The sequence below is a fragment of the Pelodiscus sinensis genome, chromosome 2 (assembly GCF_049634645.1).
Source record: "Pelodiscus sinensis isolate JC-2024 chromosome 2, ASM4963464v1, whole genome shotgun sequence".
Lineage (NCBI taxonomy): Eukaryota > Metazoa > Chordata > Testudines > Trionychidae > Pelodiscus > Pelodiscus sinensis.
In genome coordinates, this window is record NC_134712.1 from 148,833,371 (window position 1) to 148,856,696 (window position 23,326).

The 23,326-nt window shown below is 40.2% G+C and overlaps 1 protein-coding gene across 1 annotated transcript in view; it reads right to left on the minus strand.

The window, feature by feature from the left end:
- Positions 1 to 23,326, minus strand: part of MOCOS (molybdenum cofactor sulfurase) — a 346,276-nt gene that overhangs the window by 58,748 nt on the left and 264,202 nt on the right. Inside the window, exons 7-8 of the mRNA XM_075921610.1 lie at positions 12,863 to 12,979; positions 9,341 to 9,772 (exon numbers count right to left, since the gene is read on the minus strand). Coding sequence (XP_075777725.1) covers positions 9,341 to 9,772; positions 12,863 to 12,979 — 549 coding nt within the window. The remainder of the gene's footprint in view (positions 1 to 9,340; positions 9,773 to 12,862; positions 12,980 to 23,326) is intronic.

Consider the following 23,326-nt stretch of genomic DNA (forward strand, 5'->3'; position numbering starts at 1 on the left):
CCAAAGGATGTTGCAGTATCCTCTCGCTCTGAGGATACCTCTGAGGGGGAGGGAACACCAGTTGTTAGGAAGAGGCAGGTGTTAGTAGTGGGTGATTTGATCATTAGAAACATAGATAGTTGGGTTTGTGATGACCAGGAGAACCATATGGTCACTTGCCTGCCTGGTGTGAAGGTTGCGGATCTCTCGAGGCATCTAGATAGACTTATGTGTAGTGCTGGGGAGGAGCCGGTGGTCGTGGTACATGTAGGTACCAATGACGTAGGGAAGGGTAGGAGAGATGTCCTGGAGGCCAAATTTAGATTGCTAAGAAAGAGACTGAAATCCAGGACCTCTATTGTGGCATTTTTGGAAATGCTTCCAGTTCCACGTGTAGGGCCAAGTAGGCAGGCTGAAGCTTCAGAGTTTCAATGCGTGGATGAGACGATGGTGTAGGCAAGAGGTGTTTAGATCTATTAGGAACTAGGGACACTTTTGGGAGAGGGGGAGCCTAAACAGGAAGGATGGGCTCCACCTAAACCAGGGTGGAACCAGACTGCTGGCACTAAACATTAAAAAGGCTGTAGAGCAGCTTTTAAACTAAGAGATGGGGGAAAGCCAATTGGTGCAGAGAAGCACATAAATCAGATGGAGACTTCTCTTAGAGGAGAATCCATTGATAGAGATTCTCTAAGCTGTAGTCAGAAAGAGAGGAGGGGAGAGGAAAAACCATGGGCCAGAGCAGACAAACAACCACATATAAAGGAATCCAATGCATCAGGGAAGGGCAGACAAATAAGCAGTGGCAAATTTTTAAACTGCTTCTACACAAATGCTAGGAGTCTGACTAATAAGATGGGTGAACTAGAGTACCTCGTATTAAATGAAGAGATTGACATAATAGGCATCACTAAAACCTGGTGGAATGAGGAAAATCTGTGGGACACAATCATACTGGGATATAAAATATATCGAAAGGATAGAGTAGGCCGGGTGGATGGTGGAGTGGCACTGTATGTGAAAGATAATGTAGAATCAAATGAAATAAAAATATTAAGTGAATCAACATGTTCAATAGAATCGCGATGGATAGTAATTCCATGCTCCAATAATAAGAAATTAGCAGTAGGGATATATTACCGACCACCTGACCAGGACAGCGATACTGACATTGAAATGCTGAGGGAGATTAGAGAGGCTACCAAAATAAAGAACTCTATAATAATGGGGGATTTTAATTACCCCCATATTGACTGGATACATGTCACCTCAGGAAGAGAAGCAGAGATAAAATTTCTCAATGGCTTAAATGACTGCTTCTTGGAGCAGCTGGTACAGGAACCCACAAGGGGAGAGGCAATTCTTGATTTAGTCCTTAGTGGAACACAGGATCAGGTCCAGGAGATAACCATTACAGGACCGCTTGGGAATAGTGACCATAATATAATAACATTTAACATTCCTGTGGTGGGAAGAACACCTCAGTAGTCCAGCACTCTGGCATTTAATTTCAAAAAGGGGAATTACACAAAAATGAGGAGGTTAGTTAAACAGAAATTGAAAGGAACAGTGATTAGAGCCAAATCCCTGCAAGCTGCATGGAAACTTAGAGGCACAACTTAAATGTATACCCCAAATTAAAAAACATAGCAAGAGACCTAAAAGAGTCACCGTGGCTTAACCACAGTGTAAAAGAAGCAGTGAGGGACAAAAAGGTATCTTTTAAGAAGTGGAAGTCCAATCCTAGTGAGATAAATAGAAAGGAACATAAACACTGTCAAATCAAGTGTAATAATGTAATAAGAAAAGCTAAAAAAGATTTTGAGGAACAGCTAAGCCAAAAACTCAAAAAGAAATAGCAACATTTTTTTTAAGTACGTTAGAAGCAGGAAGCCTGCTAAAAAAACAGTGGGTCCCCTAGACGATCGAGATATAAAAGGAGCAATCAAGGACGATAAAGCCATTGCATAGAAACTAAATGATTTCTTTGCTTCAGTCTTCACGGCTGAGGACGTTAGGGAGATTCCTAAATCTGCACCGTCCTTTGTGGGTGATGAATCTGAGGAGCTGTCCTGGATTGAAGTGTCATTAGAGGAGGTTTTAGAACAAATAGAAAACAAATCACCGGGATCGGATGGCATTCATCCAAGGGTTCTAAAAGAACTCAAATGGGAAATTGCTGAACTATTATCTGTGGTTTGTAACCTATCCTTTAAATCGGCTTCCGTACCTAATGACTGGAAGGTAGCTAACGTGACACCAATATTTTAAAAGGGCTCTAGAGCTGATCCTGGCAATTACAGACCGTTAAGTCTAACTTCAGTACTAGGCAAATTAGTCGAAACAATAGTAAAGAATAAAATTGTCAGGCACGTTGAAGAACATAATTTGTTGGACAAAAGTCAACATGGTTTCTGTAAAGGGAAATCATGTCTTACTAATCTATTAGAGTTCTTTGAAGGGGTTAACAAACATGCAGACAAGGGGGATCTAGTAGATATAGTATACTTAGATTTTCAGAAAGCCTTTGACAAGGTCTTTCACCAAAGGATCTTGTGTAAATTACATTGTCATGGGATAAGAGGGAAGGTCCTTTCATGGACTGAGAACTGGTTAAAAAACAGGAAAGAAAGGGTAGGAATAAATGGTACATTTTCAGAATGGAGAGGGGTAACTAATGATGTCCCCCAAGGGTTAGTCTTGGGACCAATCCTGTTCAACTTATTCATAAATGATCTGTAGAAAAGGGTAAACAGTGAGGTAGAAAAGTTTGTGGATAATACTAAACTGTTTAGGATAGTCAAGACAGAAGCAGACTTTGAAGAACTTCAAAAAGATCTCACCAAACTGAGTGATTGGGCAACAAAATGGCAAATGAAATTTAATGTGGATAAGTGTAAAGTAATGCACGTTGGAAAAAATACCCCCAACTATACGTACAGTATGATGGGGCTAATTTGGCTACAACAAATCAGGAAAGAGATCTTGGAGTTATCGTGGATAGTTCTCTGAAAACTTCCACATAGTGTGCAGTGGTGGTCAAAAAGGCAAATAGGATGTTAGGAATTATTAAGAAAGGGATAGAAAATAATAGAATATCTTACTGCCCCTGTATAAAACTATGGTATACCCACATCTTGAATACTGTGCACAGATGTGGTCTCCTCACCTCAAAAAAGATATTTTGGCCTTAGAAAGGGTTCAGAAAAGGGCGACTAAAATTATTAGGGGTTTGGAACAGGTCCCATATGAAGAGAGGATAAAGCGACTGGAACTTTTCAGTTTAGTTAAGAGGAGACTGAGGGGGGATATGATAGAGGTATATAAAATCATGAGTGGTGTAGAGAGGGTGAATACAGAAAAGTTATTTATTAGTTCCCATAATATAAGAACTAGAGGACACCAAATGAAGTTAATAGGTAGCAGGTTTAAAACTAATAAGTGAATGCTCTTCTTCACACAGCGCATAGCCTGTGGAACTCCTTGCCAGAGGAGGCTGTGAAGGCTAGGACTATAATAGAATTTAAAGAGAAGCTAGATAATTTCATGGAGGTCAGGTCCATAAAAGGCTTCTAGCCAGGATAGAAATGGTGTTCCTGGCCTTTGTTTGTCAGAGGCTGGCAGGAGACAAATCACTTGATCATTGTCTTCGGTCCACCCCATCTGGGGCACCTGGTGCTGGCCACTGTCGGCAGGCAGGCTACTGGGCTAGATGGACGTTTGGTTTGACCCAGTATGGCCATTCTTATGTTCTTATGTTATGTTGTTGTCCATTAATAACTAAAAGTCTGTGTTGTATTTTAAATGAAGAGCTATTTATATAATCTTGTGTAAGACCACGTCAAGTTTATAGTTTATAATCTTTGGTAAGAATAATAAACCTATTAAAGTTTAAAGTCTTAACCTTTTTCATTAAGCATGGTGCATTATGTAATACTACTACATTAATGGACATGAAATGTTCAAGTTTAAAAATGAATACTTTAAACAGTCTTGTGTATCTTGAAAGACGGTGGGGGAGAAAATTTCTTCTGTGAGGCCTACATGGTTTCTCACCCCCTCTTTCCTAACCCCCACCCCAACCCCAAAGGAAATGGAAGTAGAGCTTTCCATCATCCCAAAATGCATTAAATCTCCTAGTGCATCTGGGTCCTCCACTTTCTGTGCATTTAGCAACACATGTACGGAGCTGGACTGAGCAGCAGATAATACTCCTTGTCAAAGGCATTTTGTAAGGTATGGAACAGGGACTAACTATCCCCCTGTTAGTTACAGATCCCCAATCTAATTTTCATCCCCTGCACCCACGTTTTCACTTGGCATCAAATGACTTATGTGCTAGGGCAGCTAGACACAGGAGGAGTGAAGTTTGATCTGAAGAAGTGATTGTGCCTACAAAAACTCATGATACTACTTTTTTTTTTTTGGCTCGAAGGTGCTGCGGGACCATTCATTGTTTTTTAAGTTACAGACTAACACGGCTACCCCTTTGAGACTTTAGTTAGTGGGTTACTAACACAGCTACCCCTCTTAGAATTAGCAGACTTGTCATTAGAGAAGAGCTGAAATAGTGATTTTGAATTTGCTATACTTGCTCCATCTTACAGCTCTACTCCTAGACATTGAAAAGAGGCCAAGTAATACATATATTCAGCAAATGTATCTTTTGATGGCCCAGTATTGCACCTAGTGAATTCAATGGAAGTTTTAGCCTAAGTACAAACAATTTAATAGAATTTTGTTCTGTACATGCTCAGTCTGGCATTTCTAAATATTCTTTTGTTTCTTTCTTTTTTGAAATCTAACAAAACGTGTACTTCTCATTCTGATCTATTTACTAACTGCACAATTTCAATCTTACAATGCAGACTTTGCATCTCATGCTTGAAATAACAAACCTGATCTCCTGCATGCAGACAAAAGGTAAGAAAGCACTCATTGCAGTACAGGCAGTCCCCGACTTACGCGGATCCGACTTATGTCGGATCCGCACTTACGAACGGGGCTTTCTCGCCCCGGAAGTCGGGGCGAGAAAGCCCCGTTCGTAAGCTGCTCCGGTGCCCCTGGTCTGCTGGAGACCGTCTCCAGCAGACCAGGGGCACCGGGCGGGTTCCCGCGCTTCTGAGGCTTTGCCAGAGCAAAGCCTCAGAGGCGCGGGGAACCGCCGCGGCTGCCGCTTCAATCTGGGTGCCTGTGGTCCCCAGCAGACCACAGGCACCCAGATTGAAGCCGCAGCCGCGGCGGGGTCCCTCCCTCTGAGGCTTTGCCAGAGCAAAGACTCAGAGGCTCTGCTCCCCGTGTCCCTGGTCTGCTGGGGAGGGGGGGGGGGGCGCAGCTAGTGTGCTCCCCCCCCCCCCAGCAGACCAGGCTTTTGTTTTGGACTCTGGGGCAGAGCAGCTGGGGCGCTGCCGATTGGTCCTGCAGTGCCCGCTCTGGGCACTACTGGACCAACCCGGCAGCACCCCAGCTGCTCTGCCCCAGGTCCTGATTCAGCCGCTGCTGGTCAGTTTCAGCAGCGGCTGAATCAGGACCCTGGGGCAGAGCAGATGGGGTGCTGCTAGGTTGGTCCAGTAGCACCCAGGAGTGGCGCTACTGGAGCAACCCAGCAGCACCCCTGCTGCTCTGCCCCAGGCGTCCCCAAGTCAGCTTCTGCTGAAACTGACCAGCGCTGACTACAGGAAGCCCCAGGCAGAGTTGCTCTGCCCCGGGCTTCCTGGAATCAGCTGCTGATCAGTTTCAGCAGCAGCTGACTTGGGGACGCCTGGGGTTCTTAAGTTGATTCTGTATGTAAGTCAGAACTGGCGGTCAGTTTCAGCAGTGTCTGAATCTGGACGCCAGTTCCGACTTACATACAGATTCAACTTAAGAACAAACCTACAGTCCCTATCTTGTACGTAACCCGGGGACTGCCTGTATTATATTTAGGTACTTAACAGTTTAGAAAATGTTCTACCACCATCAAAAAATGAAATCCATATTGTAAGTGTTAAAACAGCTTTTGTAATCCCTGATAACTAAAAAATGACCAAAAGGATTTTACTTTTAAAAACTGGAATTGAACTGAAAAATTTCAAGAAACAAAATCTTCTAACCAGTACAGCAGAAGCACAGAAAATTTCAATCAAAAGGACAAATGTTTCAGAAAGTTATGAGTTTGTGAGGACCAGAAACATAAACTGAAACAGTCCTTTCTACTAGGATTTCTAAATCAGGAAACTGGCGAAATCTGTGTATTTGTTGACTCTTCTGACCAGAGTCAGGTGCAGAATTACTGAATTTCAGTGACAGCCTGAAAGGCCATATTTAATTTTCAGTATTTCATTCCCCATCTCCCTTCCTTTTGGGGAAGGTAATTCTAGAATGTTTCACATCAAACACCAATGAGTCTGGGCTTTTCACCCTTCAAAATAATGAAGGCTGAAATTGCAGTAGTGACACACCCATGACTGGCCATACCAGCAGACTTCAGGCTCACAAAGCTTAGGTTAAGTGGCTGTTTAATTGAGATACAGACATTTGGGCTCAAGTTGCAGCCCAGGCTCCAGGACATCACAAGGCAAGATGGTAACAATCTGAGCACAGACACCTAAACCACAATTAAATAAACAGTCCCTTAGCCTGAGTTAGCTTGTAGTGGCCAGTGACAGATGCCTAACTGCTGTGAAGACATATCCTTACAGTCACTGGGAGTGTGACTGATTCTGCAATTACCTCCATTTCCATGCTATCTGCTCCATCTTGCAATCCTAATCCTAGACACTGATAGGAGGCCAAACACAAGCAGTGGCTGTATTTAGAAGTGAGTTAATTGATTTCCATGAAATATTGACAGCCAAATAAATCTCATCTGGTTTGAAAATGATCATGCCAACATAAACAATAGCTTTTAATTTTTACCTTCAACTGTACTAGTAATAAAATCAGGACAATTAGCCTTTAGCTCTTTAAAAATGGTGAGCTGGGAGTTGTCACTTTTACTGCTTTTCCAAGCAGAAAATTTGATTGAGTGTTTTTTTCAGTGGGCAGCCCTAAATATCAAGTGGTGAGTGACAAGTATAGTTTTGTCTTTGAAGAGCTTTGGAGAGAGAACTCTGAAGGAAGCTAAGTGGGAATAAGGAAGATAACAAAAGAAAAGAATCCTTCCTGACATGCTTACCTTCTTCCAGTCCCTCATCTCTTCCTGCTTCTCTAACATCTCCTGGCTGTCTCATCAACTTAAAATTAACAAAACCAAAAGTGAACACCTAGTTTTTGCAGTCAAACCAGGATGTCTTCTCCAACACTTGACCTTCTCCTTCAGACCTGCTTTCACACTATTCCTTAGGCATAAAACACCCTTCCTGAACTGATTTGTCAGGCCCCTTTACTCTCTTTCTATAAATTTCTCCTCAGGCCCCAGTTTTGCTCTGACACATAGCAGGAATTGACCAATTAATGCTGGCCAATTTGAGAAACCTAACGACCAGATTTCATGGTCCATGATAGATTTTGCATTGCTGTGAAATTGGTAGGACTCGAATCATGCCTTTGCCTGGATATACAGCATCCAAATCCTTTACCAGAGACGTACTGTGGCACAAATCTCCTGACAGCAGTTCATGGCTTGAAACTATGATTTAACCCTATGCGTGCCTACATGGTGTATAGATGTCTTTTGCAACAGCAAAAGATTTTGTCAGGAGTGAGCTTTTATAGTACAAATTAAAAACTGCAGCAGTTGAACTAAAGTTAAAACATTCTTTTATAAAATGCAGGGTATTCTTGGCTTTTGTAGACAGCTAATTAAAGTTTGTTTTTATATTTTCCCAGGCTATGCCTCTGAATTAAGGCCAGTGTTCATCATATGAAAAACCAAGACATTTTATATGGTTATATAAAAATTGACTTGCATGGTCATACTTCATTATATTTTGCTTTAAGCTCCCTCATATTTTAAAAATTATGATTATGGTATCATTTGAGAAGCTAGATTTTAAACACAGGTGATTTTTCACCAAGTTTGACCTCAATTTTCACTCAGATGTGAGATAGTGACCCACATTGGTAAGTTTTCATAAGAAAAGTTATACCATTATTGACATTCATTAAATTACTCCACAGCACAGTGCGAAGCAAAGTCAGAGTCTAGGTCAATGTGCAGCGCATACACCTATTTCATCATGCATTATTTTTTTTTAAAGTCACAGCTAAGGTGACCATATTATTAACTTGGCAAAAAAGCAATTAAAATCTTCAAAGAGTGAACTTTCAAATAGGGCCGCAATACTTAAATGTCATATTTCTGTTGCAAATGTATTTTTAATGATAACATTTCTTTGTAATGGAAATCAGCCTCCTCTCAATTATAACATGTTAATCAAGTTATTTCTCAATTGCTGAACACCCATCAATGCTTGCAGTGCATCACGTGTCAGTTAGTATAAGCATGCTAATTATCTGATTATAATTTATTCAAGTTTTGGGGAATCCAAACTATTCATTCTAATATGTATCAATGCAGATTTTGGGGAGGGGGAAGGTTAGGACAACAGAAGAAATTTGCATTTCATAACTTTAACCTAATTGAACTTCCCTCAATAATTAAATATCCAAGAGTTCAGGAAATGTACAGTATAATTCTGAGAAAGTGAGCACCACTCTTCAAAACTAGCCAAGATGGGATTTTCTGGTCTCTCCTCCACGTCAGTCTTCTCTCCTGAGCCTCTGGTCTCTCGCTCCATCTCTCTATCTCTCTCCTCCTCCTCCTGCCTCCTCCCCCACCCTGCTCTCCTCCGCCTCCTGCCTCCCTCTCTGTCTCTCTCTGTCTCTTCTCCTCCCCCTCCTGCCTCTCACTCGGGGGACCATGGAGCCCAAACAGTCGCTTGCACCACTTGTTCCCACGCGGTGGCCTGGCTGAGCGGCGCAGAAGTCAGCCGAGTGCCATGGCGAGAGGTGAAGGGGGGCGAGGCAGTGACGTTCATGGCCAGGGGCAGGGCCTGAAGCTGCTGTCATGCCGCATGTCACCACCCCGCCCCCCTTTGCCGCCTGCCGTGGCACTCAGCTGACTTCTGAGCCGCTCAGCCAGGCCACCGCAGGGGAGCAAGCAGAGCAAGCAGCCGTTTGGGTTCCCCCACGGTGGCCCGTCTGAGCGGTGCAGAAGTCAGCCGAGTGCTACAGTGGGAGGCGAAGGGTGTGACTCAGGCAACAGCGCCGCCCAGAGGGAACAGCCAGCATTTCAGCATTACAGAGTCACAGACATTGGGCTACTATATATATGATAAGATTAATATTCTCCTGTTGTTATTTTATACCTAATACAGAAGCTACGGGAAAAAATGAGGGATTGCTGAAATGAATCTTTCATATTAATTAAAATATGTACCTCAAATGCAGAGCAGGATTTGATTGGGTAGAGGTAAATGTTGGTGACAGTGATTGGCTTGCTTCCACTTCTGTATACTGGTATAGTACTCTCCGATAAAACAGCCGTCCTAATCTCAGATGTCTTCAGTGTTGTGAAAGAATTATTCCAATGTTCCATGTCTGAGATGATAGTTTTCAGAGAGAACTTATTTGCACAGTTATTAGCAGTGTGGTCATTCGGTATAGAAGGCCCTAGAGACTGTGAAGTGGTCTCTTGTGAGGTGGATTGGGAGGGAAACTTGATGTCTGATTCAGATAGTCTGGTTGCTATGATGAACTTTAGAAAGGTTTGTGCATCTTCAAAAGTAGACATATAGCCAAATGATATTCTCACAGATCCAGTGGGACGTCCATCAATTATATCTATGTCATCTCCACAGACATGGCCAGCCTAGATTGAAATTTTTTAAAAAGCAATGAGCTATTCAAATAAACTTTTCATTTTCTTTCTCTTTTTGTTTTATAATTTTATACTTTAATCTGCTAACCCTAAATAGGAAAACTCTTTTTAAAAAACAGCATAATGAATACACGAATAGATTAAAAAATGAAAAACATCTTTTCATCTGTCTCATTTACTGCACACAATATCTATCTATGCATCTAACTAAGGTATTTATATGTCCCCAGATACTATATAGATTTGTTTGCAGTAAGACAAACACAAGGATGACCAACCCACCATGCCTTCTCAGAGCTCAATCATCAGCACTCCTATGAATTTGCTGAGTTGTATCTAACATTACATGATCAACATGCAGAACACACTGGAAAACCCCAGGGATGAGTGAGAAAAAACAAGATGGTGAAAAACATGTTAATTTGGCTAAATGAAGAATCCAGTTTAGTCCTACCAATTGTTTATTGTTCAGTCAAAATTCAACAATATGAACTGCTATAGAGGAAAAATAGTTAATCTGGATCACATTACAATCTTCAATTACAAATCTGGAGAATCACAATGGATGAAGTTACTCTAGATTTACACAAGTCTGACTGAAGTCTGAATCTGGCCTTTTGTTTATATTTGTTTCAAAAATGTTTCAAGTGTAGCAATATATGGCAATCTATAAAATATTAACAAGATTAGAAAATAACCACTTTTTATGATGGTCAATGGTAGAACACATATGAATGATCTTTAAATAAAATGTATTGTGTTACCATATCACATAAATAGGAACTTTGGTGGCATTTTCACGATTTTCATGTTCACCATGACATATAGGGCCCTATATATAAAACTGCAGCATCTGCGTATTTGCAGCATACAGTTAGATGTCAGAATGTAATTATGAAGAAGCTACCATATCAATATGGTCATAAGTTTTTTAACTTTTGAAAAATATCCTTCATAAGCTTTTGGGCTTTGCAATTCATTGTAATATCCAAGTATGACATGTTTACAACTGTGAAGTCCCTCATGGTTTTTTGTAACATATGCTGCATATTTAACCAAGTCTTTTGAATGACAATCAGCAGAAACAGGTCACAAGGGTGCAGCTAGAAAGTTGAAGTTTGTTTACACTTTGGCAATTTAAGTTGCTCCCTACTTAATGTACCTGTAATCTACACAGACATGTCTGATACACATTTATACTGCCACAATTTTCTCTGACTTAAAAGCACTTTTTGAATTGTTTTCCATTTAATTTTTGTCTCTTAGACATTACATCTAGTGGGGAAAGATTAATGGCAGGTCTACACTTAAAAATGCTGCCTTGCCGGGCTGCTCTAGCTGTTAAGTTGATAACTCTCCCATGCAGATGGGGCAGCTTTTCTTATAGACTTAGTTAATTCACCTCCCTGAAAGGCAGTAGCTATGTCAACAGGAGAAACTCTCTCAGGGCATGTCTACACTGGGAAATTATTTTGAAATAACTAAATTCAAAATAATAACTTCTGAAATAATGATTTTGAAATAAGCTTATTCCCTAAGGAAAGCAAGAGTACAGATTTTGAAATAACCAGCCTGTTATTTTGAATAATGGGCTTGGTAGTGTGGACTCTCCGCATATTATTTTGAAATAATGGGGGTTATTTTGAAATAATTCCCAAGTGTAGACCAAAACTAGGAAATTATTTTGAAATACGTGTTATTCCTCAGGACACGCAGGAGTTATTATTTTGAAATAACCAGCATCTTACTTCGAAATAACAGGCTTGGTAGTGTGGACGCACTGCTTACTATTTTGAAATAAGGGAAGTTATTTCACAATAACTCCCCAGTGTAGACCCAGGCTCAGTGCAGTCTATATGGGGGATTACGCTGGTATAACTAAGGTGCTCAGGGGTGTGGATTTTTCACACCCCCTAGGTGACATAGTTATTCCAATATAGGTCAGTAGTGTAGACTGAACCTAAGTCTTTACTTCTTGAAAATTGACAAGCAAATTTAAGGCACTTTAATAATAAAATAGACATAAGGGTAGTATCTAGACTACAGGGTTTTTCAAAAAAAGTTGCCTTTTTTTGAAAAAACATCCCCTGTATCTAAACTGCCTCTGCGTTCTTTCGAAATTAAATGGAAAGAATGCCACGGTTTTTTCAACTGCTGTAAACCTCATTTTACGAGGAAGAACACCTTTTTTCAAAAGTGCTCTTTCAAAAAAAAAAAAAAAGGTATGTAATGCAAACTGTGCTTTTTCGAAAGAAAGCATCCAGGCTGCCTGGGTGCTCTCTTTCGAAAATCGGCTTGCTTTTTCAAAAATACTGGTTGTAGTCTAGATGCTTTTTTCGAAAGAGGTTTGCTATCTAGACGTAGCCAAGATGACCAGTACTAATACCCAGAAACTAGAATTGCCATTGTGTGGAAAATTCTGAGATTTCTTCTTTTTTTTTTTTTTTTTACACTTGGAAACAGAACAAAAAAACTCAAAATTTCTGGTGAAGCAAAAATTAATAAATCTTTTGTTTCAATAGTGTTGAAATATTTTGTTCTAATAGTGTCATTTGGATTAATTTATCTTCAATGTTAACAGTATATGTTATGTATATATATATATATATATACATATATATATATACACACACCATAATATTACAAGTAATATTTTAATGCTTTAATATATTAAAGTAAAAATGAAATCGCTCAAAATGACATTAGAGTGAAACATTTTCAAATGTTTTGACTTTCCTAACAAACTCCTATGAAATATTTTTATTTAAAGTAAACTATATTTTTGACAGTCAAAAATTTTTTCAACCAGCTCAAACGAAGCAGGTGCCATTAAAGGAAGGTGCCTTTTGTAAATAGTGTGTTAAACTGAAGTCTAACGAATAACAATACAAACCTACCATCATTATATAAATTGTCTCCTTCCCAAATCTAAAACTCATGTCCTGTGACTTTTGAGGGATATATATACATACTTTAAAGCAACATGTTTAACTATGCTCAGTTTTTATTCTTCCTTTTAAACCTCTCATTATTCAGTTATTTAAGTGATTGTACTAAGCTTCAAATGGATTTGGTACTGACCTGAAGGTTCCTTTTGACATCCTCATTGCTGATTCCCAAATGCTGCTGGCAGGCACCAGTGTTACAGAAACAACCTGTGCGAACATGTATATTGTAGAGACTGGCAAGCTTGTCCACCTTACAGATTTATCAGGACAAATAACAAAAAGAGAGAGATTCTATTAAATATACTAATTTATAAATAAAGGTTGCTAGTTATTTCACTAATAAGTTATGAACAGTTTGGATGGTGGAACTGTTTCCCGATGCGCTGAGGAAAGCATGTATTTTTCAGGATTATTATTTTCAGATGAAGTAAAATGATAAAGGAAGAAATATATTATCACCATGGAGATAACCTGGGACCCTGCAAATGCCTCCATTTAAACAATACGTGAAGAGGTGTATTGAAATCAATTAGGCTCATCACATGCTTACAGTTAAGGACGTGTGCAAGTGTTTTCACGGTCACTGCCTTACACAGTAACATTATGCATTTAAATGGAAAGAAAGCAGTAAGTGCCTCTTGTGGTGGTGGTAGGTTGGAGGATTCTCTTCAGTTAAATGGGCAGTGTCTAGCATAATCTGGTCCATACCTGGGGTTTCTAAGTACTACTACAATCCAAACAACCACCACCACCAACATATTTCTTTTGTATATCTATATACTCCACAGTATAAAGGAAACTGCCAACACAGGAAATTATTGAAACCAATGAGATTTCTGCATGTTGGAGATTGCTACAGGCTCAGTGGCAGAGGCAATAAGTAAGCAATAGCATGCAACAAGGCAGGCACTAGTTTGAAAGGACAGAAACAGAGACACCTCTTAGAATGTTCCACACAGGACCACTTTGTTCTCCAAATATGCTGACCCACTTACCTTTCCTGATGTTATGCTTTTATGTCTCTGAATATTTCTAAAACTGCCAATTAAAGAAAAAAACACTGAATAATTAATAGACACAAATACAATAATTAATGGATGAATCACTGGGATGAATAAATTATGTGAATAGGAGAGAGAGAGAATGAACATGTGGGTATGCCGGGGGACTGGGAGACCATGTCTGTCTGTACAACAGAATCTCCCACAATGAAGAGACATGTGGCAGGAGATGGGAGCTATGCATTTTAGAACTCCAAGTACTACTACTAAAATATAAAGAAGAAAGAGCATTTGAGAACCATTATGGCTGCCAAAACTCTCTAAGTCAATGGATTTTAAAGAGAAACAACGGGTTGTATGGATAATGCGGGGTACGTGATTAGTGCCGGAGTATGGAACCATGGTACTGGGCAGATAGGTCTGCTGCCTGTGCTTCTGCAGTTTCACTCTCTTATAGGAAACCTAGCTCGGACATGCTTGCTGCAAATCACACCTCCCGTGTGCTGTGCTGTTTAAGATCACAGTGATACCTATATAAGTATATATATAATAGAGGGGATAAGTGTAGAAAACTTAAATTTAAGGGACCGGCTTAAGTTTTACTCCTGAGTTCGCAGATTCCTGCTTGCATGATGTTGGCCATGTTCAGTTTACTCATATAATACACAGTAAAAGTAAGCTTTTGTGGGGATGGATCTCAACATGCACAGTCTCCCATTCTTCTGTGTTCCACACCTTGCAGGATCAAACCCTTCACTCAAACCCACTGAAGAAATGATTCAGTCTGAGTTGATCTTTAGACCTGCAGGAAGCAATCCTAATAGTATCCGGGGCACACAAAGCATCTGGAGCACTTTTATGTATGGACACAATGCGTTTTATACAAGATGCTTGGGTTTTATACAAGATGCTGCATCATGCTTGTCTCTGTTTACATTATATTTCTTATTTGGGGGTAGCATACTGGATCTAGGGGTACGTCTAGACTACCCGGCATAGGAAAATGAAGCGGCGATTATTTAAATTTAAATTTAAATGGCTGCCGTGCTGAGCCAATCTGCTGTTTGTCGGCTCAGCGCAGTAGTCCAGATGCTCCGCGGTTGACATCAAAGGCATTTGTCGACCTCCCAGGCATACCTTTGATGTCGACCGCGAAGCGTCCGGACTACCGCACTGAGCCGACAAACAGCTGATTGGTTCAGCGCAGCAGCCAGTTAAATTTAAATGAAGCGGCGATTATTTCAAAACAACTATTTCAAAATAAGCATTATATCTTCATGGAAAGCAAGAGTAATTATTTCAAAATAACCAACTAGTTCTTTCAGAATAACAAGCCTGGTAGTATGGATGTTCTGCTTGTTATTTTGAAATAACAGGAGTTATTTCGAAATAACTCCCTAGTGTAGATTAGGGCTTAGACCACTTACAGAGAGAACAATAAATCTGCTCTATAGCCCTAGATAACAGCCAGCTGACTTTTAGCTCATGCAGTAGAAGTTCATACACTAAGCTCTAGAGATCTCAGGTTTGGTTCTGCTTGTCAGCGTTACATGAACCCAAGCAAAAGCACGAAACATATCCTGATTAGCAAGTGAGAATCAGATCCCAGATCTCTACTTATGATTACTACATCTGTGCAGTATTCCAAGCACATTTCTAGGAATCAAAGTTATAGTAAAAGGCACATGCTGAGAAAGACTGTTGTGGTGTCATTTAACTTTGTTTTGTCAGGAGGCTTCTATATAGGAATGGTGACATTTTCTTGAGTTATTTTCTCATTTGGATGAGAAGAGTTGTCATCCTGACACAACAGGGTTTGTCATGGTTCTAGTGACTCGTCGGTGGATCCATCATTGTTAATGATGACAAGCAGGGCAAAAATCATGACAGTTATTTCACTGCTGAAGTTGTTCAGCTTTCAGTTTGGTTTGTGAAGTATATCAAAAACCTTATTCCAAATTTATAATCTTTCTCAAATAATAACCCCTTTTATAGAATCATAGAATACTAGAACTGGAAGGGACCTCAAGAGATCATCAAGTCCAGTCCTTTGCCCTCATGGCAGGACCAAGCACCATCTACACCATTCCTGATAGATGTCTGTTGAACCTGTTCTTAAATATCTCCAGTGATGGAGATTCCATAACCTCCCTAGGCAATTTATTCCAGTGTTTACTCACCCCGACAGTTAGGAAGTTTTTCCTAATGTCCAGCCTAAATCTCCCTTGCTGCAGTTTAAGCCCATTGCTTCTTGTCCTATCACTAGAGGCCAAGGAGAACAATTTTCCCCAGTCCTCTCTGTGACACCCTTTTAGATACCTGAAAACTGCTATCATGTCCCCTCTCGGGCTATGTCTACACAGTTTCCCTCTTCAGCAAAAGCCTATGCAAGTAAAGCGTGGATTAGTATATTGCTGTGCTTCATTTGTATAATTAATTAGGAGCTGTTTTTGCACAAGAACCGTTCTAATTATTTCAGGAAGAATGGCTCTTGTGGGGGGGGTGGGGGACTTGTGCAAAAAGGAGCTGGGTAGATGGCGCCTTTTTACACCAAAACCAGGGCTGGATTACCCAATAGGCAGACTAAGCACGTGCTTAGGGCACCAGCAAAGCAGGGGCACCCCCCCAAAAAGAGATTTTACAGTATAGTATTGTTTTTATTTTGAATTACACATGGGGGGGGGGGGGCACCATAATCTTTTCAGTGCTTAGGGCCTCTAAAGGTCTTAATCCAGCCCTGGCCAAAACCTCGTGCACAAAAATGGCTCCTAATTAATTATGCACATGAAGCATGGCGATATGCTAATCCACACTTCATTTGCATAGGCTTTTGCAGAAGAGGGAAGCTGTGTAGACGTAGCCCTAGTCTTCTGTTTTCCTAACTAAATAAGCTGAATTCCTTCAGCCTTGCCTTATATCTCATGTTCTCTAGACCTTTAATCATTTTTGTTGCTCTTCTGTGGACCCTCTCCAATTTCTCCATATCTTTCTTGAAAAGTGGTGCCAGAACTGGACACAATACTACAATTGAGGCCTAATCAGTGCAGAGTAGAGCAGAAGAATGACTTCTCATGTCTTGCTCACAACACACCTGTTAATGCAGCCCAGAATCACGTTTGCTCTTTTTGCAACAGTGTCACACTGTTGACTCACATTTAGCTTGTGGTCTGCTATGACCCCTAGATCCCTTTCTGCAGTACTCCTTCCTAGACAGTCACTTCCCATTCTATATGTGTGAAAGGGATTGTTCCCTCCTAAGTGGAGCACTTTGCAATTATTCTTATTAAACTTCATCCTATTTACCTCAGACCATTTCTCCAGTTTGTCCAGCCCATTTTGAATTATGACCCTATCCCTCAAAAGCAGTTGCAATCCCTCCCAGCTTGGTATCATCCGCAAACTTTCATTTTGTTTGAACAGCCTTGCTTTTAAAATTACAGGTTGTTTAAAGACTGAGTTGCCATGCCCGGAGTTCAGACAATGTTTAGCAACTAGATTCTTCCTCCTCTCCTCCCATTTTTTTTGTTTGTTCTTGTCAGATAAATCATCATTATTCATTAATTCAAAACCTGGACTTTTGTTCCTTATAAGCGAGTGTAAGAAATCCAGAGGGGAAAAAACCCACTGCAATGTGAGACAAAACCTCTCTCAAATAACACTTTTATTTGACTGGTTTATGTTAGTTTTTAGCTTAGACCAGCCCAAGGACTATTGGCAGATGAAAAAAGAGGCCCATATTAAAGGAATAGAGAGAATTATTTTTAAGACAAGGAAGACCAGTTGAGCATAACTTTTTGTATGAGCTTTAGAGAGCTTCATTAACAAAGCGTAAACTCACATGAGAGTCCTGCAAGTAACTCTTACTGATATGAAGCTTTTCTCACACTGTAATTGGACTACTTGAATGAACAAAGATAGTTGGACATAGTGCTGTTGTAGTAGTGTCTTCCCAGGATATTAGAGAGACTAGGTGAGTGAGGCAATATATAATGGACCAAGTGTTGTTGATCAGAGAGCCAAGCTTTTGCCTTGAAGAAGAGCTCTGTGTAAGCTCAAAAGCTTGTCCCTCTTATCATTAGAAGTTGGTACAATAAAAGATATAACTTCACCCATCCTGTCTCTCTAAAGTTTGTAGGATCCAATCTATATTCTTTAACTAAATGCTGGATTTTCCCTTGGGCAGATGCTGTTAGGTCCTATTGCGCAGCTTCACCCTAGTAATATGCTACTTACAGAGTTAATTTAATCTCTTTCTATGGTGTAAGCTTACAGCAAAACAAATAGACTATAAATCATCTGCTAGAGTCTGTTTCAATGAAAAACACCTTCAATAATACACATTCTGAAAACTGCCATAAGCAGCAATAATAAGAATAGACCTCTGGTTTGAGAAGTGCAGCCGAGTGTTTGCAGCTCAGCATGTAACAACATAGGCTGCCTTTTAGGAACCAAAGATACGTTCATCAATAAGGGCATGGAAGCGTGAAAAGTGCTAATGGCAGGTACACAGCATTAGGTACTCACATCATAAGTTTTGGTGCTTCCCTGGGTCTGGTGTTTTGAACTAGGGTGACTTGGCTTTCTGTAAACTTTATTTTTTACAATTTAATTGCAATCTAATAGACCTTACAGCATTTTTTATTGATTCTACCCTGAATGTACATGGTCATTAAGACACTACGAAGACCTGGAGTCCTTTCTATCAGTGAACTCTTAGTATTCAGTCCTGTTTCTGAAGCAGTTAACTGTGAGCCTGAACCAGCAGGGTGCCAGGCATTTCCTGAATGGCAGTAAGCACCCTCCTATTCCTCTTGAATTTAATGAGAGCAGAGGACACTCATTGCCTTGCAAGGCCAGGGCCTTTTTGTTTTAACAGAGATAGGACATAGACCACCATTTTTTACTAAGGACATACAGCTAAAATTTCATTCTTCTTTTTCTGAGGTAATTTCTGTTTTAACCACAGTCATTGCTCCTGCTCCCTCTTCCTTTTAATGATGCCATTTTGATTTGCTGTCAGCATTTTGGGGTTTTTTAAATACTGCTCTATTTGTTGTTTACTGCTATGGTTGTGAATTTTGGTCAAATGTATTCCTGAAGGTTTCATTCCTATAATTTTAAACTGAAGAATTCCTGGAGACTCCTGGACAATCCCAGAGGGTTGGTAACCCTATATTACTACTGTGTTTTAACCAGCTAGTGCCTGGAGCACCTAAATTGAGGGGGTTTCATGGATAATAACAACAATATTAATGTCTAATCCAAATATAAATCCTTCTCCATACTTTAGCACTATTGATATGCTTGAGAGCAATACCATTATTGTAAGCAGATTTGAAGTATGTGGCAGTTAAGATTTATAGATACCATATGGTTTTGCATTATTTTAAATCACCAAAAATATAAGACACCAACTCCCATTGGGTCCTTTAAAAATCTCACCTTAAATCATAGGACCCATAACTCAAACCAGCAGTTCTTAGTCAGATGAGTTGTTCCATTATACTCAACAGAACTAGTCTCATGAGTAGTAGTTGTCAGACAGCGCCCTTAATCTTGACATTCTTACAATGTCACACGAATTGGACAGAAAAATAACCCATTCCCGGAGCCTCGTCACAACAATATTTATTCTCTTGGAAGAATGGCAGTTTGGATTTCTACTCAATTCTTAGACTGTGACCAAACTTCAGAGCACAGTATTTCTGGAGTAGGTTTGTCAGATGGATTTGCTCATCACAAGAAATTTCACCGCACACTACTGATGGCTAGTTATAAAGCTGACTTTGTGACACTCTTCTCCAAATCAGCTGATAAATTAATTCATTGATTTATTGCATGAAATTGGAGAGAAAGTAAGCTAGCTCACCCAGCTTTTGACTGTGAAATGTTGCGGCTGCTGAAGATGCATGCTTAATCTTGTTTAATGTAATTTAATCCAGAAATAGGTCTGAAGAGAAATCAGCACGTTTTCAAATCATTATTCAAAAGAAAGGAAAAAAATGGCATCCTTGTTCTGTTACTAAGACACAAAATCAGTTTCATCAGATAGTTTTTGGCAAAATGATATTTTTTGTACAAAACATATGCCTTCCATCTCAAGGTGCTAATTTCTAGTTGGGACAGTTCCTATGTATAAAGGTCTGATTTTCTTCTGTAGTCATTTACATGTGTTTAATTGCAGAGTAGGTGTAAAACATGCCCAGATCAGAATGCTATCAGTTTACATCCACCCAGCACTTACTTTGCTTCAGAACAAGTGCACTGGGTAAAAGGCGCTGAAGAATTAGACCTTAAGTATATATAGGAACGGAACACTGGGTGTACTGAAAGTAGGTGTGGGAATGGTAATATATTAGGTATTTTTGAATTGATGTATGTATGATATTTGTCTACTCTGGTCTACCTAATGAGGTTTCTCAGGGCCAGGAAAAATTTCCATGTCAGCAATGCCATAGGTAGGTTGATCTAACCCCCATGTAGATGTGACTAGTTTGATTGTTTGGTGAGTGGACTGTTGAGCTCCCATCTTTCAAAAAGGTAGATAAACTGCATTGAAGGAAGAACACCTTTGGTTAAAATAGAAAGTATCTATACTGCAACAATACACTGTAGCTGTGCTTCTATAGGGCAGACCTGTCCTTAGAGATGGGCATGATCTGGTTCTGAACTCTTCTAAACCTCCTGTATGCTTTAAAGTAGGATTTTGTTTCAGGCCAATTGCTAATTGGTTTGAAATTCTGTATATTAAATCTGCATCTGAGCTGCATCTGAAGCGTGATGAATGTAGGGGAATGTGGCACATGCAGCACAAGCCAGCATCATAAATGTATTCTTTATTGTTGGACTGAAGCTCTAAAGTGGAGATTAAAAATTCTTGCTGTTGGGAAAAATATCAGCTAGAGAAATGGATGAAATGCTAGGTGTCTAGCAGATATAGAGACCTCTTCTAGAACTTCTGCAAAAAGGCTGGTGGACTTGGTGGAATCGTCCAATAGCAGGCAATATCATGGAAAAGAACAGTAAATCAGAAAATGGAAAAACTTAAAAAACAGCAAATAGTCTAGCAGCACCTTAAAGACTAACAAAACATGTAGATGGTATCATGAGCTTTCATGGCACAACCGATAAGTTTTTACACTTACAGGCTAACTTGGCTACCCCTCTGAAGCTTGAGAAAATGTACATAGTCATCCTGTAGAACCCTGGCCTAGAAGATTTCTGCTGCTTGATCACATGCGTACTATAGAGTCCCTAAGATCTGTGAAAGTTAGTATTCAGAGGAAGACGTTTGCATCTGTCAAATCCAGAAGTTGACAGATGTTTTTGGACTGAGGAACTACAGTGCAAGAGAAGATTTGAAATACTGTCTTGATTCTTAATTGGTGATCTTGCATCTTCTGTTTGGTGCATCTTGTGAACTGGAAGATTCAAGAACTGAATTTCAAAAGGCCACATATGCAGTCCTAATGAAGTAACCAAGCAAGATGATATCCTTGACTTAGTGATTCAGCCAAACTCTGGAGTCTTCCCCTGTAAGGGGCATATTGCCATGGACCTATGTATCTCCAAGCAGATCTCTCCCTGGCTACTCATTTACCTGCATTCAGACCCAAATACAATTTGAACTCATAAATAGGCTATTTTAAATGCCATCAGCATAGAAATAAAAAATGCAAATAGAAAAGCAAAGAAATAAAGCACCTTTGCCATCATAGATAAGTTAACCGGAACTTCCTCTCACAGGCTGAAGCAGGCATATGTATCCCAATATGCACCTCTAGCCAGTCTTCAGGATAATTATGATGCAACAGATTATAGTTAGCAAAGCAAAAATACATGGCGTGAGGGTGGGGAACAGGGCGTACAAAGCTCTCCTGTCCTTTTGTACTCCTGCAGAAGGACCATCTAAAGTACTGACAGAGAAAACTAGAATTGTGATAGACAAGTGGTAGTGGCAACTCTAGCCTGAACTTTGGGTGGGAAGGATGGTGCAGTAGATAAGACCCAGTGATTCAGGCAACCTGGTTTCACGTCTTGGCTCTACCTTCAGACTTCTGGTATGACCTTGGGCAAGCCACTTAATCTTGCCTGTGCTGCAGTTTGCCCTCTATAAAACAGGGATAATAGTACATCCCAAGCTCATAGGGCTGTTGTGAGGCTAAAATTCCATGCTTGAATGTCAGGTGCTCAGATATGACAGGGATGAAGCCATATGAGGACTTGAGAGATTTCCCAAAGAAACAGGAAGGAGCTGATAGTAAGATGGAGCCTTCTCTTCACTGGCCAGTGGAAGTGGACCAGAGGGTTGAAATTGAATTCTGCATGCTTTCTAATGGCAGCAGAGCTGCTTCTCCACAGTCCCAGGAGGAATTCCAGCAAGGCCTGCTGCTCGTGGGGATTCTTGCTGACGCCACTTGGTTTCTTCTCACATTTCCTCTTCCCCTCTTCAGTGGAGTCAGTGGCTTAGAGCCTTACTATGGTTCTGTATCTACATACTTTTGCTTTATTGTTCTCCCTCAGATGCTTTCATTTTAAGACCTGCATGAGTCGCCTTCCCTTACCTCCATCACAGTTTCCCTAGCAACACAAAGCACACAAGGACATTCAAAAGGAGTGATGTCAGACAGCCTGCTCAGCACAGCGTTGGATGCAGCTTTGTAAGCGTAACCCATTCTTACTAGCAGTTCAATAGTAGCAGATTTCAGACACACCTGCTAGGATGCTTTTTCTTCCCACAGAGATGAACTATTAAAAAGAACGATCCTACCTGATCCCTGCCACCCAACTTGCCCAGCAAGCAAGAGATCTGAATTAGCCTGCCAAGGATGGGCTGCTACCATATGTAATCTAATCCCTCTACACAAGCACAGCATATCTCTGGCCTGCATGCTAGGCTAATGAACTCAGAATCCCCTGTTGGGAGAAACGACTTTTGATTCCTAATGCCACATAACTAACTTCCATGAAATGTAAGCAGGGACACACACTGTAATGGCCCATCTTGTCAGTCTGTGATAACAATACACCATTATATTGACAACTCACTCTGGCCTACTGCTGCACAAACAGTTCTTTCCCAGTAGTACATGAAATAATGCAAATCACCGCTGTGGCAAGGGTGCCTCTCATGAGATGTCTGCCACACAAACTGATGAGAACCAAAGTAATTAGTGGAGTTTTAAAGAGAGTCATTGCAACAATCTTTTTTCTCCTTGTAATCTTGTTTGCATTCTACACCACTGGTCTATCAGCTGCCCCTAGTTTCCTGAAGTCTTAACAGCTAAATCAATAATGAAAATCAATACTGAGCAATCACCCCGGTAATTTTTAGGTTGCTGTTGGGAACATGGCCAAAAATCCCATTAAGCAAGTTATTAATATTTTTTTCCTTGAGTCATCGCATTTAATGTAATGAGTGGATATGTTCCAAAAAGCATTAGGGTAAGTAATTCAGAGTCTTTTGTCCATCTTGTACAGACATATTCTGTGCTGGAATTAAAAAGTGATTGTTCCTCACTCCTCCAATAACTTTTTAGAAGAAAAATAGTGCAGACTGTCAACTTATCCTAGACAATGATCATTTTACACAATAT